The sequence below is a fragment of the Archocentrus centrarchus genome, chromosome 17 (genome assembly GCF_007364275.1).
Source record: "Archocentrus centrarchus isolate MPI-CPG fArcCen1 chromosome 17, fArcCen1, whole genome shotgun sequence".
NCBI lineage: Eukaryota > Metazoa > Chordata > Actinopteri > Cichliformes > Cichlidae > Archocentrus > Archocentrus centrarchus.
The window spans coordinates 580,408-596,314 of record NC_044362.1 but is presented as its reverse complement, the minus strand read 5'-3'; the positions used below and the strand labels follow the sequence as shown (position 1 = coordinate 596,314).

General features: G+C 44.0%; 3 protein-coding genes across 3 annotated transcripts in view; 1 reads left to right on the top strand and 2 right to left on the bottom strand.

The window, feature by feature from the left end:
• The window catches only part of LOC115795213 (zinc finger protein 2 homolog), a 500,950-nt gene that overhangs the window by 391,129 nt on the left and 93,914 nt on the right, over positions 1–15,907 (top strand). The gene's annotated exons all lie outside the window — the stretch shown is intronic.
• LOC115795249 (stonustoxin subunit alpha-like) lies at positions 4,661–13,355 on the bottom strand. Its single transcript, XM_030751081.1, has 5 exons — positions 13,263–13,355; positions 12,476–12,569; positions 6,807–6,882; positions 5,828–5,874; positions 4,661–5,681 (listed from the first exon to the last, which is right to left on the bottom strand). The coding sequence occupies exons 1-5, from the start codon at positions 13,272–13,274 to the stop codon at positions 5,143–5,145; spliced, it is 768 nt and encodes a 255-aa protein (XP_030606941.1). The 5' UTR covers positions 13,275–13,355; the 3' UTR covers positions 4,661–5,142.
• LOC115795308 (caspase-1-like) lies at positions 13,291–15,364 on the bottom strand. The gene is made up of 7 exons (XM_030751130.1): positions 15,295–15,364; positions 14,366–14,420; positions 14,016–14,189; positions 13,693–13,912; positions 13,455–13,550; positions 13,338–13,372; positions 13,291–13,305 (listed from the first exon to the last, which is right to left on the bottom strand). The coding sequence occupies exons 2-7, from the start codon at positions 14,411–14,413 to the stop codon at positions 13,291–13,293; spliced, it is 588 nt and encodes a 195-aa protein (XP_030606990.1). The 5' UTR covers positions 14,414–14,420; positions 15,295–15,364.

Genomic DNA, 15,907 nt, shown 5'->3' with positions numbered 1-15,907 from the left:
GGCTATACGGACCAAGCTCTCACTGCGGTTGTACAGAGACTGAATGGCCCGCAACAATGGGCCAGACACCCCATACTCCCGCAGAACCTCCCAAAGAACACCCCGAGGAACACGGTCGAATGCCTTCTCCAAGTCCACAAAGCACATGTAGAGTGGTTGGGCAAACTCCCACGCACACTCGAATATCCTTGAGAGGATAAAGAGCTGGTCCAGCGTTCCACGACCAGGACGAAAACCGCATTGTTCCTCCTGAATCCGAGGTTCGACTAACGGACGCACCCTCCTTTCCAGCACCCTGGCATAGACCTTACCGGGGAGGCTGAGGAGTGTGATCCCCCGAAAGTTGGAGCACACCCTCCGGTCTCCCTTCTTAAAGATGGGGACCACCACCCCGGTCTGCCAATCCAATGGCACTGCCCCAGATCTCCACGCGATGTTGCAGAGGCGTGTCAACCAAGACAGCCCTACAACATCCAGAGCCTTCAGGAACTCAGGGCGAATCTCGTCCACCCCAGGGGCTCTGCCACCAAGGAGTTGTTTAACTACCTCAGTGACCTCACCCCCAGTGATGGTCAAGTCATCCCCCTCATCCCCAGACTCTGCTTCCACTACAGAAGGCGTGTCAGTGGGATTCAGAAGGTCCTCGAAGTATTCCTTCCACCGTCCGACTATAGCCTCAGTTGAAGTCAGCAGCACCCCCCCCGCACTGTAAACAGTGTGAGTGAAGCACTGCTTTCCCCTCCTGAGTCGCCTGACGGTTTGCCAGAATCGCTTCGATGCCGTCCGAAAGTCTTTTTCCATAGCCTCACCAAACTCCTCCCACACCCGAGTTTTTGCTTTGGCCACTACCCGAGCTGCATTCCGCTTGGCCTGTCGATACCTGTCAGCTGCCTCCGGAGTCCCACAGGCTAACCAAGCCCGATAGGACTCTTTCTTCAGCTTGATGGTCCCTTCACCTCTGGTGACCACCATCTGGTTCGGGGGTTACCACCACGACAGGCACCAACCACCTTGCAGCCACAGCTCTGAGCAGCAGCCTCAACAATGGAGGTGCGGAACATGGTCCATTCGGACTCAATGTCCTCAGCCTCCCTCGGAATGCTGTCGAAGTTCTGCCGGAGGTGGGAGTTGAAGATCTCCCGGACTGGGGCTTCTGCCAGGCGTTCCCAGCGCACCCTCACAATACGTTTAGGTGTGCCAGGTCTGTCCAGCATCTTCCCCCGCCACCTGATCCAACTCACCACCAGGTGGTGATCAGTTGACAGCTCAGCTCCTCTCTTCACCCGAGTGTCCAGAACATACGGCCGCAGATCTGATGATACGATTACAAAATCGATCATCGACCTGCGACCTAGGGTGTCCTGGTGCCATGTGCACTTATGGACATCCTTGTGTTCGAACACGGTGTTTGTTATGGACAAACTGTGGTTTGCACAGAAGTCCAATAACAAAACACCATTCGGGTTCAGATCGGGCAGGCCGTTCCTCCCAATCACGCCCCTCCAGGTCTCACTGTCATTGCCCACGTGAGCGTTGAAGTCTCCCAGCAAGACTATGGAGTCACCAGATGGAGCACTCTCCAGCACCCCACCCAGCAACTCCAAAAAGGGTGGGTACCCTGAACTGTCATTCGGCGCATAAGCGCAAACAACAGTCAGGACCCGTTCCCCAGCCCGGAGGCGCAGGGAAACTACCCTCTCGTCCACCGGTGAAAACTCCGACGTACAGGCAGCAAGCCGGGGGGATACAAGAATACCCACCCCAGCTCGCCGCCTCTCACCGAGGGCAACTCCAGACTGGAACAGAGTCCAGCCCTTCTCCAGGAGACTGGTTCCAGAGCCCAGGCCATGCGTTGAGGTGAGCCCAACTATGTCTAGCTGGTATCTCTCAACCTCACGCACTAGCTCAGGCTCCTTCCCCACCAGAGAGGTGACATTCCATGTCCCAACAGCCAGTTTCGATAGCCGGGGATCGGTCCGCCAGGGCCTCCGCCCTAGGCCACCGCCCGACACACATTGCACCCGACCCCTACGACACCTCCTGCGGGTGGTGGGCCTGCAGGAGGGCGGGCCCATGTAACCTCTTCGGGCTGCGCCCGGCCAAGCACCACGGGCTAATGCCTGGCCACCAGACGCTCTCCCTCGAGCTCCCTCCCCAGGCCTGGCTCCAGGGTGGGGCCCCGGTAACCCTATCCCGGGCAGGGTAAACTGTTCCCTTGTTTTTTCACTCATAAGGGTCTTCTGAACCGCTCTTTGTCTGGACCCTCACCCAGGACCAGTTTGCCATGGGAGACCCTGCCAGGGGGACAAGCCCCCAGACAACATAGCTCCTGGGATCACTGGGACACACAAACCCCTCCACCACGATAAGGTGGCGATTCACGGAGGAGAAATATACAGAGATGATAAATAATAAACATGTTGAAGTGGCTCTTTATGACCATGTCATTCAGATTTTCTTTGTTATTTGAAGATTCATATCTCAGGTGATAAAATGTGACTCAGCAGCTTTTTCACTGGGCTGCATTTAGAGAAACATGAAATGCTGCTTTGACTCAAAAGGAAAGGAGGTCCTGACATACAGGATTGATGAGCTGCTGGAATCCAACATCTCCCACAAACTACACAATACAATTCACACTGCAGCAGTCGCTGAGTGGAGAGTCAGATGGGCTTTGGAGCAGCCTGGTGTCATCTGCAGGGGGTTTAATGAAGGGAACCACAGAGGGCGTTCATGCATCATGTCAGAGCGCTCTGTCCACACATTTATCAGCATGTGTGTCCTGCTGCCTTCAGGTGACTGCAGGGCTTCAAGCTGCCAGAAATGAGGTGCTAACTCAGCTGCTTTCTGGGTATGTGTGGGTATTACTGTGGGTTTGTGAGAATTGTGCTGCTGTTGTTGCTCCACTGATGAGCTTGTGAAGTCCTTCCAGTCCATCAGTTTGGACTCTGTTGAATCTGCCAGGTTCTCCTTTGCAGTGTGTCTGTAATTTTAACTAACTTTTAACTAGAGGTTGATGTCAGTGCCCACATCCAGGAGCTGTACTTTTACAGGAGGACAAACATGGTACTAAACATTGTGTGTGTGTTATTTTTCTGGCAAGTACAATAATAATAATTTAATAATTGAAAAGGGGGACCTAGCACCACTTTTAATGCTCTGTCATATGAATGAATCTCTTTTTCTCAGTTTGTGCCTTTATCCTTTATGTATTCCAAGTAAAAATCTCATTGTGGTTAAAAATTTCCTTTTCCTCGCTGAGAGGGCAGCAGGAATCAGAACAAATATAACATAAGTAAAGAAACAAATTCAGCTGACAGGCAAGTGAACACAAACATCTGAATCACATGCAGAAACATATCAAGAACAAGATCAGCATCAAAAACAGTCTCACTGACCAATAGAACTGTACTCTGTGCTTCAAATTAACCACTTCTGACAATTTCAGCTCCTTTGGGAGCTTATTTCAGGAAGTAGAGGCAGCGTAATTAAAAGCCCTTTTCTCTAATTCTGTTCTGACTCTGAGGGACAAACTTTTGTGAAACATAGTGAGCAGGCAGGCTGTACTGGTTGTGTTTTTTACACATACTCTGCATGTGTCATAATCCTGGGTCTGATTATGGTTTTTGAAAATTTTAGGTTGTTTGACATTCACAGTTTTGTGTTTTTTATATGTTATTGAGCGTTTTGGAATCTGTAGTTCTTGTTAGAATTTAGGTTTAAATTTGGAGTTTAATCCATTCCCTTAACGTTTCCTGTCTTTTCTTTTTGCTGTGGGGCCAACAGATTCTGATCCGCCCAGCACCCAAGCTCCATCCGTGCTGCCCAGCCATCAAGCCTCGGTTCTGTTACTCATCATTCTGGCCAGCTCCACGTCTGGGCCAGCTTCAGCATTGGTCGGGTTGTAGGAAGAGGATAAGGAGCCAGCCACCTGTACACTGTGTGCTTCCTATTCTTCGGCATCTCTCACTACAGCTCAGTCCTGCCTCTTTGCTTGGGTGCCACGAGGCTGCTCAGTCTAAGTTGTTGCTAAGTTGTTGTCTAAAGAACATCAAACCCACTCAAAGGTTAGGTCTGATTGTGGTCACAACTTAAAAATATTTAAGTATTTATAGATCAGAATTTGTGATTGCAAACATGCACTGTAATGGCACTTTCTCATATTTTTATCAATATAGAAGTATATCTTTACATCATCTTTAAATCAATCAGCCAAAGTGCACTATATTCACACAAAACACATCACAAGTACAACAAACTAAGTTCAAATGACAAACATTTACACTGTATCATACAAAGAACATTGTTCAAGTAAACAATGATCAACAGTGGAAACATTTCTCTGAAGTGGACATTAGAGGAACTTTGGCATCATTTCTCAGTCCTGGAAGTTGATAAAAAAAAAAAATAAAGCTCACAGATGGAGGAAATGCTGAAGAAGCACCATTTCACTGTGTTTGGCACAAGCATTTTAAAATAGTGACATTAGAGTAAGAAATTCCACTGAACACAAAGCAATTTCTACTGAATCTGTGCAATAACATTATTTTATTATTTTATTTTATTAAATCCTAACATTAATTAAAATTAAATTTATTAAACATTTTATTAAATCCTAAAAAATGGAACGCTATTGTTCTCAAAATTAAAAACTCCCACACCATACGTTACAAGGATAAGACAAAGAATAACAGAAATACAGACAGAAGCATCTGCAAACATTTGGGACCAACAGTCCATCTTAGTATTTGGTTGTTGTAAACCATGCTGTGTTTGGTATGTTGTACCCTGATATCAGAAATAAGACCTAGAGGTGACACGAAGGTCACATGAAGGTGGTTAATCAGTCAACCCAGGTTTGACCAAATCATCTATGAATATGCTCATTTAGCCAGGAGCATGTTCATGTAAAAAGGAGTCAAATTTACAGCATCACAAAAATGAAGCGATCATCTCAGCTGATGGAATTATCACAGCTTCCATCTTTAAAGGACTGAAGAAGTAATTGAGAACAGTTTCAAATATGAACTGATTGAATCCATGAATGTGAAAACGTGTTTCTGAATGAAGGAGAAGGACAAACTGAACTGCAACAGTCAGAGTGTTTCTCAGAGGAGGCAGAGGAAAGTGTTAATACTGAATTCAGCACAGCCTCACTGAGGAATGATGAGACCAGAGTCCAAATCCAGGATACAGAGGTTCAGTGAATGTGCTGTTGAAGGTGTGGAGGTGGATCAGAGTATCAGAGTAGATTGTGAAGAAGGACAGAGTGCCAGCAGGAAGGTCCACATACACTGCTGCTCTGTTAGAGACAGGCTTGAAGTCTTTAGAGTTGTGGAAAGAGAAGATGGAGGTTTCTTTGTTATTGTGCAGGACAGAGTAACAATAAGAGCAATCCAGACTCCAGGACTGATTATTGAATCCAAACAAAGACTCCTCACTGTTTCCACTCTTCTTGATTCCTCTGTAACTCATTGCTATCGAAACATCTCCGCTCCACTCGACCTCCCAGTAACAGCGCCCAGTCAGACTGTCTGTGCACAGCAGCTGAGGACGGTCGAATCTGTCTGGATGATCAGGATATGGCTGCTTTGCATCCACACGTGTCACCTTCCTGTTGTTGTCTGACAGTTTGAACCATTCGTATACTGTGTTTGTGTTGATTGTGAGATGACAGGAATCTGATGGAATCAGACAAACACAATCCAGCTGCATTTACTGATCCATCATCTGTTCATTGATTGACTTTTTATGATGATTCCTGACATCAGAGGTGTGAATGAGTGATGTGATAGTTTGAAGATGGTTGAATTAAAAACATACTTACGCTTCCTCAGATCTGATCTCACCCATCGGACTCCATCAGACTCCACCCTGAAAGGAGGAGAGGGTTAGACCAGAACAGTCTCAGTCAGCACGCTAACATGAATATCATGTCACTCATCACTGTTACGGACTGATAAAGGAACAGGCCAGCATTTTGAATGCACCTGACATCCTAACTGTCATGATGTTCAGGAAAAGGAAGGACCCAACTGCAGAGGCAGACGTAAAATGTTTCCAGTTTTTATTTTCACAAATCCAACAAAGTTTTGAGTGAGGAGGTCCGGGATTAAACAGGCTTGTCTCCAACCCTCCGTCGGTCTGGCAGCACGTTTTCTGACCCACAGAATTCTTGACTCGCACCCCAACAGACCCCGGCTCAGCTCTGCACACAAACAGCAATTAATCCAGAAGGCAAAAAGAACGTTGGAACGACACCAAAATAAAGTGCTTAGTTTGGCTACCTGATAGAGGCAACGATCCGGCAAGGACTGAAGACTTCCTTTGGCTTAAATACCCAGCAAGTGAGCCTCAGGGAAAACAGGTGAGTAAACAGTGATTGAGATCAGGTGTGCCACACACGGCTGGAGGAGGCCGGCCAGAGGGTGGAGCAACTGTCGAGCCTGCCCAAAGAACAAAACACACCCATACAACACACTGCCGGCCCGGAGAGGGCGGGGACCATGACACTAACGTCCTGTCCTGCAGTTGTCAGCTTCTACTACACTTTGACTCATGATTAAACATTTTAGGTTCCAGTCTTTGTCTTTTGTGCTAATACTTAACTAATGTGATCTTTTGGTTGGAGAAGGTTTTTTGTTCCTCCAACATGCAGAGCTCTGTCCAAATCTGCATAAACATCTCTTGTTCGTGTTCACACAGTGTTTTTATAGTGATCACAGGATGTGTGATTCTTCATGTAATCCTTGTATCCTGCACAAAGCAAACAGGTTTGAGTGAAGGAGAGTAGAATCTGTTCATACCAGGGAAGGTTCAGTCTCCTGCATAGATCCTCCTCTCCTGCAGACCGCTGCTTGACTTCTTCCGGTACATCACCACCTATGTTGTTCAAAAGTGAGATAAAACACAGACTATGAACTCAAAGGGGTTTTATCCTCATTCATGCTCTCAACACTAATTTATGGGGCCTTTAAGGGTGGAGTTTATCACTTTAGTGCTGGGGTCACTGTGGAATGTGGTCTCTCATGTAGTGCAGCTGCTTAGTCTATTTGTAGTTGCAGCATGTGCTGAATGTGTATAAATGTACTAAAATAAGTGTAATAATATATTTTATGATAGAGCACTGTGCAAAAGTCTTGAGTCACCCAAAATGTCTTTATATTTTGTTTCCAAGGAGCCAGACTTTCTTGTCATTTTTAAAAAATTGCTCTTCAGAATTGTTCTCTGGGCTTTCTGAAGGTTTTGTTTGGACAGTGGCTGCATTTTCACTTATTTTCAGTCTTGTACCTGATCCTTTTCAGATATGGGTCAAACAATTAAATATTCAGACCCTTGATATATTATTGTCATGTTGTGATCTATTTAATCCCAAAGTATGAGTGCAGAGTAATAGTACTAAATTAAATACATATCATTTTCTCCTTTTATTTGTCTTTCTTTTAGAAGGCAGGTGTCCCAAACTCTGTTTAAATTTTATTGAAGGAAAATATGATTTCATTTTTGTATTTTTATTTTTGATTGTTTTGAGCTATCTTTTTGATATATTTTAAAAAGAAGTTCAAGGAAAGGAAATTCAAATTGATTTGTGGTTTTGTCGGGAATTCAAGAAGCATATGTCATAAAAGCTGTCCCATGTTTGCAAGTCACTAAGGGATGATTCAAAATTATCGACATTTTCCAGAGCATACAAAGCGTACTCTTTTTCAGACCCCCCTTTCCCAAGCGTACAAAGAAAATGATATTTTTTCATGACATTTAATTTCACCTGGTTCTTTGGTATTGTAATGTAATAGGAAGTATCAAAACTATGGAACCCCACAAGGGACATGGGAGGAAAAAAAAGGGATGTACTTTTGCGAAATCTCACAAAACTTTTTAATTTTAGGCCGTGCGCTTCCATGTTAATCCTGATATGCCAGCATCTGTCAGGACATTTAAAGGATCAGCGAGAGATTGCCAACAAATGTCGCCTTTAATTGGTGTAACAACGGAACAATCATAGACAAACATTGTTCCCCAGACCTCGAGTACATGTCTGTAAGATGTCGGCCTTTTTTTCTACCCAGAGAGCTAACAGTAGTGATCATCACAGCTGTGTATATAGCTCCCGATGCTAAGGTTAGCATGGCGCTCTCTCTCCTGCTGAACGCCATTAACGAACAGCAGCGGCTCCACCCCGACGGTGTTCTTATTATCGCGGGAGACTTTAACAAGGCCAACTTAAAGACTGTACTCCCGAAATTCCACCAACATGTCAAATGTTCTACAAGAGGGGAGAACACTCTTGACCATGTTTACTCCAACATTAAGCACGCTTACAGAGCCAAACCCCTCCCCCACCTCGGCCAGTCCGACCATCTTTCCCTGCTGCTCACCCCAGCATACACCCCCCTCAGACGGAGAGCCAGGCCTACTGTAAAAACCATTACAACCTGGCCTGAAAACGCACTCTCCGACCTACAGGACTGCTTTGCATACACAGACTGGGACTTATTCGAACATGAGGACCTAGAAACATTCACAGGGACGGTACTGGACTACATTAAGTTCTGTATTGGAAATGTGACTGTTAGAAAAAACATCCGGGTTTTCCCTAACCAGAAACCCTGGATGAACAGCCAGGTCCGTTCACTCCTCAAAACCTGTGATGCTGCCTTCAGGTCAGGCGACAGAGCTCTGTACAGTGCTGCTCGAGCTGACCTGAAAAGAGGAATTAAAAAAGCCAAGACGGACTACAGGAGGAGAATAGAGTCCCATCTGTCCAGCAATAACACACGGGAGGTGTGGCAGGGCATTCAGAACATCACAAACTTCAGAGGCTGTGATGTGACTGCAGGAGACCTGAGTGTGTCACTAGCAGAGGAACTTAATTGTTTCTTTGCTCGCTTTGAGACACCTCAGGACCACCCATCTGCTCCAGTCCTGCCCCCCCCCACCAGGCTGCACCCCACTCACTGTCCAGGAGCATGAGGTACGGCGCGTGCTCCTGGCAGTGAACCCCAGGAAGGCTGCCGGACCAGACGGAGTACCTGGCAAGGTGATCAGAGCGTGTGCCCACCAGCTCACCCTGATTCTCACCAGGATTTTCAACCTCTCCCTGGCCCAAGCAGTCATCCCCCCCTGCCTAAAAACAGCCACAATCATCCCTGTGCCCAAAAGGTCATCTGTCACCAGCCTAAATGATTACCGCCCTGTGGCCCTCACACTGGTAATCATGAAGTGCTTTGAGAGGCTGGTTCTCCAGCACATCAAAGACCATCTGCCCCCCACTTTCGACACCCATCAGTTTGCATATCGAGCAAACAGATCCACAGAGGACGCCATCGCTGTAGCTCTCCACTCTGTGTTGAGCCACTTGGAGCAGCAGCAGAGCTACGCTCGCATGCTCTTTGTGGATTACAGCTCAGCGTTCAACACAATCATCCCGGACATTCTCACCACCAAACTGCACACCCTGGGCCTCCCCCCTCTCACATGTTCCTGGATCAAGGACTTCTTAACCAACCGGCCCCAGACTGTGAGACTTGGTCCCCATCTCTCCTCCACCCGCACACTGAGCACTGGCTCCCCACAGGGCTGTGTGCTGAGCCCCCTCTGTACTGCCTCTACACCCATGACTGCAGTCCGGCCCACAATAACAACCTCATCGTCAAATTTACTGACGACACCACAGTGGTCGGACTCATCTCAAAGGGAGATGAGGCAGCTTACAGAGAGGAGGTCCTGAAGTTGACAGCCTAGTGTTCAGAGAACAACCTGGTACTGAACACCATGAAAACCAAAGAGATCATCATCGACTTCAGGAAGCACAGGACTGACCCAGCTCCCCTCTACATCAATGGCGAGCGTGTAGAGAGGGTCCACACCTTCAGGTTTCTTGGTGTCCTCATCTCTGCTGATCTCTCTTGGTCAGATAACATCACAGCTGTTATCAAGAAGGCTCAGCAGCAACTTCACTTCCTGAGGGTCCTCAGGAAGAACAACTTGGACTCAAACCTGCTGCTGACCTTCTACCGCTCATCCATTGAGAGCCTGCTGACGTACTGTATCACAGTATGGTACGGCAGCTGCACTGAGGCAGACAGGGTCAGGCTTCAGAGGGTAGTCAAGACAGCACAAAGAATCGTTGGCTGCCCTCTCCCCTCCCTGATGGACATCTACACCTCCCGCTGCATCAGCAGAGCCAGGAACATCATCAAGGACAGCTCACACCCTGGCTTTGACCTGTTTGACCTGCTGCCCTCTGGCAGGCGCTACAGGAGCATCAAAGCCAGAACAAACAGACTCAAGAACAGTTTCTTCGCCAGGGCAATCACCACCCTGAATTCTCACACTCACCCACTCTAACTGTGCAACACCCACATCGCTATGCAATATTAGATTATTCATACTGAACAATATCCAACATTCCTATATTGTGTAATATCCAATATTCATTCACTAGTGCAATATTCATCATCTTCATTATTATATGTATACACTTATTTACTTTTCTTACAATGTACAGATGCACCAATGTATGTATATATTTTTATACATTCTATTTTTTGTATATTTTATACATTGTTATTTTCTGTATATTTCTTGATTATACTAGATTATAATATTTTTATTTTTATTTTAGAGAGTTTGATTTTCTGTTGCATGGCACTGAACAGGAGTGGCCCTCCAATCTCATTGTACATCCTGTATAATGACAATAAAGGCATTCTTTTCTATTCTATTCTATTCTATTCTATTCTATAATTCACTGGTTCCTGTTGGCTGTAACCAAAACTGTACAAGCATGAAGGAATGAACCTGACTGACTATCTCGCTCTCACGCCATCACTGCTTCACTCGATCACCAGAAACACACACAGCGCTGCCCCGCCCCCTTCTCCTCTCAGCCACTCAGCTCATAAACAACCACAGTGATGGAGGACACATACTTATTTATCTATATCATATATATTCATAAAATAAAAGCTCAAGCTGAGTCTGTGTGTATGTGAGACCTCACAAAACTTTTGCAAGATCTTTCAGTCTCAAAATTATCGTCACTGCAGCATCAGAATACTCAGTCCTAAAGTAGAGTAGTCAATGCTGGCTCATTTTGTCAAAAATAAATATCTATGAGCCAAAATTTTATGATAATGATTGTTTAGATGTATGTCTAATTTCACTTTTCAAAATCTTATTAAATGTATACATTCATACATTCATCTGCCACCAAGCACAGAAATGTCTGGACCTCCTCGTTTGACCACAAGTTGGTTTACATGCCTCCATTTTCTTGCTGCCGAAATAAGTAGCTCTCATGACTCAGCTAGTGGTGACACTTCCTGGCCAATCAGTGGCATGCTGTTCTTCGACGTCATATTTTCAGATAATCCTGGATTGCTTGGAACCCCAGCTGAGTGGGTACTAAAAAAGTACCTGGTACCGGGACCTAATGGAAAAGCCTACAAACCGTGCGGCATTGTTCACTTTTGCTTCATCCATCCCAGCTGTCTCTCTTTCCTTGATTACCTGGTGTGTACTTGTATTCAAGGTTTCAGTATTCTTTAGTTCATTGTTGCGTTATCATTAGTCCTGATGTAGCTGTGTACCCTTTCACATGTCTTTGCTTTTTTTAATCGGGGCCCTTTGGATATTAGCCAAAAACTTGGAATGTCTCAGCATCATGTGCAGTGTGTCCTCAAAAAACTGGATAAGTGGAGAACAAAAGGAGAAGTGTGAGGCCTAAAAACTATCTACACCGGATGAACAGCATCTGAAAGGCATGTCTTTAAGAAATAGGAAAAAAAATCCCAATAAGATCTGACACAGGACCTGAGAGATGTATCGGGACCTTCAGTGGATCCAGCTACTGTTCACTGAAGCTTCATTAGAAATAGTTTCAGTAGAAGGACAGCTGTCAACAAGCCATTGTTAACAAAGGTAAATCTGATCTGCCCAGATCTTAATATTGCTATAGCAGTGTGGGATCATCTTGACGGAACGGAACAAAAGGTAGCCAACATCCAAAGAAGAGCTTTGAATATCTTTCAAGAATTCTGGAGAATTTCAAGCTAATTAGACTGTTTTCCACATATGTTTGTACCTATTTCAGTAAATCACAGCAGATAAAAATTACTGAGTATAAATTGTCTGTTAAACTGTTTATGTGAACATACTGTTTAGATGTTTGAATTCAGTCAAACAATAAAGTTAGGTTAAATTTTTTATGGTCCTTTGGTGTCTTCTTCTAACTGATGCCACACTGGGAAATTCATGTTGTGGCACACTTTTTTTTTCTTCATCATCATCATCATCAGCAGCATCATCATCATCATCATCATCATCATCATGATCCAATCAGTCCCTCATAGAATAAACCACAGACTAAACATTTCATGCTGCGTCACAGATCCATGCACTGTCAGGGCATCCCCAGTACAACACAATATTTCAAAAATAATTCCACATTTCTGGAATCTGTAACACTTACCTGGAAACAGGTAGAAGCGTTTTGTCAGAGTGTCTGTTTCTTTGATTGGCATCTGTATATGTTTAGAGGGGGATTCTTCAAAGCGTTGCATGACCTGTGAGACAGAGTGCACTTTAACATGATTTCAGATACAAAGGCCCTACTTAGAGAAATCACAGTCATAAAAGGATGCTGGCATGTCTAAAATGTTACCAGAAACCTTGTGCCTCTGTGTGTGGGCTCACTTAATTTTTTAAAAGCACATGTATACATACATGTTGACTTCTAGGCTGGACTATTGTAATTCATTATTATCAGGCTGTCCTAAAAGCTCCCTCAGAAGCCTTCAGCTAATTCAAAATGCTGCAGCTAGAGTACTGACAGGGACTAGACAGAGAGAGCAGATTTCTCCCATATTGGCTTCTCTTCATTGGCTCCCTGTTAAATCTAGAATAGAATTTAAAATCCTTCTCCTCACATACAAGGTCTTGAATAATCAGGCACCATCTTATCTCAAAGAACTCATAGTACCATATCACCCCAATAGAGCACTTCACTCTCAGACTGCTGGCAGCAGATGACTGCCCCTCCCTGAGCCTGGTTCTGCTGGAGGTTTCTTCCTGTTAAAAGGGAGTTTTTCCTTCCCACTGTTGCCAAGTACTCGGTCATAGGGGGTCGTTTTAACTTTTCTCTGTAATTATTGTGGATTGTGACACAGATGGCTGTAGCTGCTAGCTGTCTCCTAGTATCACTGTACTTTGTGGTTATTTGTGTTTATGATTAAAGAATAAAAACTAGTCAAATTTACCATTCTCAGCATTTCCTGAATGTAATCCTCACCGTGGTGCTCTCTGAAAACCTCAACGAAATGTTGGATAAAAACAGAACCATATGTTGTATGTTCATGTGAAACTGTGTCTGCAAACAAACAGAAACATATCATATCTGCAAGTCTGTGGGTGCTTCACTGTCATAAAAGGTTGGAATGTGGCAAACTTACGAAGGGTGCTGGAATAAAAAATGATAAAATCCTTTTCCTTCTGTACCCGAGCATGCTTGGCAAAGTTCACTGATGGAGATCTGATGCTGTCCTCCACTGAAACAAACACACAGATTTACTGAAACATACAGTATGAATTAATGTTTTATCTTTTCAGGTGAACAGATGATCACACTAACAATAAATTAATTCATGTTGTTCATTTATTGTTGTGTATATAAGGACCAATGAGAATCACCGCCTCTGCAGTCCTGAATGATGATGATCTTTGGTTTGTCCTTCAGTGCAGGACACTTTGTTGTGTTTAAGTTCTGGAAAATTGTGTCAATTTCAAACTCCTCAGTGTCAGTTGCGCACTTAGTTCCCACACTTCCATAAGACAGGACAGCCACAAAGACACTGTCTGTGAGGGTGAGTTTAGGATGTTCAGAAAACTCTTCCAGAGCAGGACAGATTGTCTGTGAGAACAAAAGAGTCAGGCATCAGTCACTGGATCATTTAATCAGTTTGAAAACCAGATGAGTGAAAGTGAAGAAATATTTTCTCTCTCTAAAAACTTACCTGGGCAGTCAAGTCACTGCGTCTCACCACCTCATATCCCATAGTCTGAAGCAGACTGTACATGACCTGTTCATCTTTCTCAGCTCCCCGTGTGTTTGAACCCACATTAAACTTTAGATTACTGATCAGCAGGGCGATGCGATTACGCTGTGATTGTTTGGTCACAGGGTAAATCTTAAAAGAAAAAAAAAAAATTTAAAGGATGTCATTAGATCATTTTAATAAAAGCTGATTTTTAAATGCAGTATAGGTCACAGGAAATAAAAACTCTGCTGCTTTAATTATCATTAGCTTGACAATGATTGCAAATCAGTCAATATATGTAATATGAGAATTATACATTGGCTTACTTTTTTACCCTGACTGTCTCTCTGCCTGTAATCTGTGCACATCTCCATCTTTGACCTGCAAATAAATCAGAGGACATCTTCAGCTGTCAGTGTGTGTGTGTGTGTGTGTGTGTGTGTGTGTGTGTGTGTGTGTGTGTGTGTGTGTGTGTGTGTGTGTTTAAGATAGAGAGAGAGAGAGAGAGAGAGACAGACAGACAGAGAGATCAGACTTCTTTTGATTTTCACTGTACATCACATCATCGTTTTATTGATCATTCAGGACTGATTTTTTCTAATAATGAGAAAATCTACTGCTGATACTGATTAACTGAATGATTCGAATTCATCCTAATGAATTATTATTGATTAAACAAACTAGATGCAGAGGATCCTAACCAGGGATTAAAGTGAGATTTGGGAGGTGGGGGAACCCTAAGACCAGGTGGTGCAGCATGGAGGAAAGAACGACATAGAATTAGACACAATAATTTAGACTGTGAGCTCCAGTTAGTTTTTCTTTGTGTACAGGCTATCACAGGCTACAGGCTTTCACAGTTGGACACTTCAACTGGTTTCACAATATAAAAAAAAAAGCATAACTTCAGCAACATTTGTAAACATTCCTTATCTTTGAAAGTAATCATCTTCCTCTCCTGTCTTCCTTTTTGCAACTTTCTCCATCTCGGAGCATCACAGATCAAAGAAAAACCTTCTTCAATGTAAAACACAAAATAAGCTGAAGATAACGAACACTAGAGTTGAGACTCAAACTGAACATAAACACTGAGATGTTACAAGCATGAAGACAGGACAATGAAACAGCAGGAATATAATAATCATCATCAGAACTGCAAAATAAATAAATGACTAAAACCATGTGTTTTTGATACCTGTTTGATCGACCAACACTTTGCAGGACAAATGAAAAATGAAGAATCAGAGAGACTTACAGCAGTCCTGCTTCTCCTCAGATTAAAGAGTTCAGACTGCTGAGAGAAGGAAGACTCCACTCTACCTGAGCTGGAAACACACACACTGGCTGACTGACTGTGTCCTCTTTTATACTAAGCTGTAGTCAGACTTTTTTTCTTACATTGCTCCAGGATAACATGAATGCTGAATTCTTTGTACCAAACTGGTTTTTCTCTGGCTTTCCTGAAAAGAAACTCATTGAGCTGGTTTCACAATACGACAAAACAAACACAGCAGTGAAGCTCGTTCCCTTTTGGAGAGAAATGCTAAAAAAAACAAAAACAAAAAAAAAACTGAATCATAGAGGACCAAAAACAAAAAACCAACAGTGTGTATACAACAGATACACCAAAGTACAGAGACATACAGGCTGTATTGTTTGCTTCTTAACAGATCAACTCATAAACCTCTTAGGCACATGTCAGGCTCTGCTTAATGCAACAGCCCTTCATGAATCATGATAGAGAGATTTGGTTACAAAGTGATACCAGGAGCTCTGTTACTGGTTGTAATTTGCTCCAGGTATGGTCGCCATATGCACACTGGTCTCCGGTGGGGAAGAAAACTGAGTTAGTGTGTGACACTGACAGA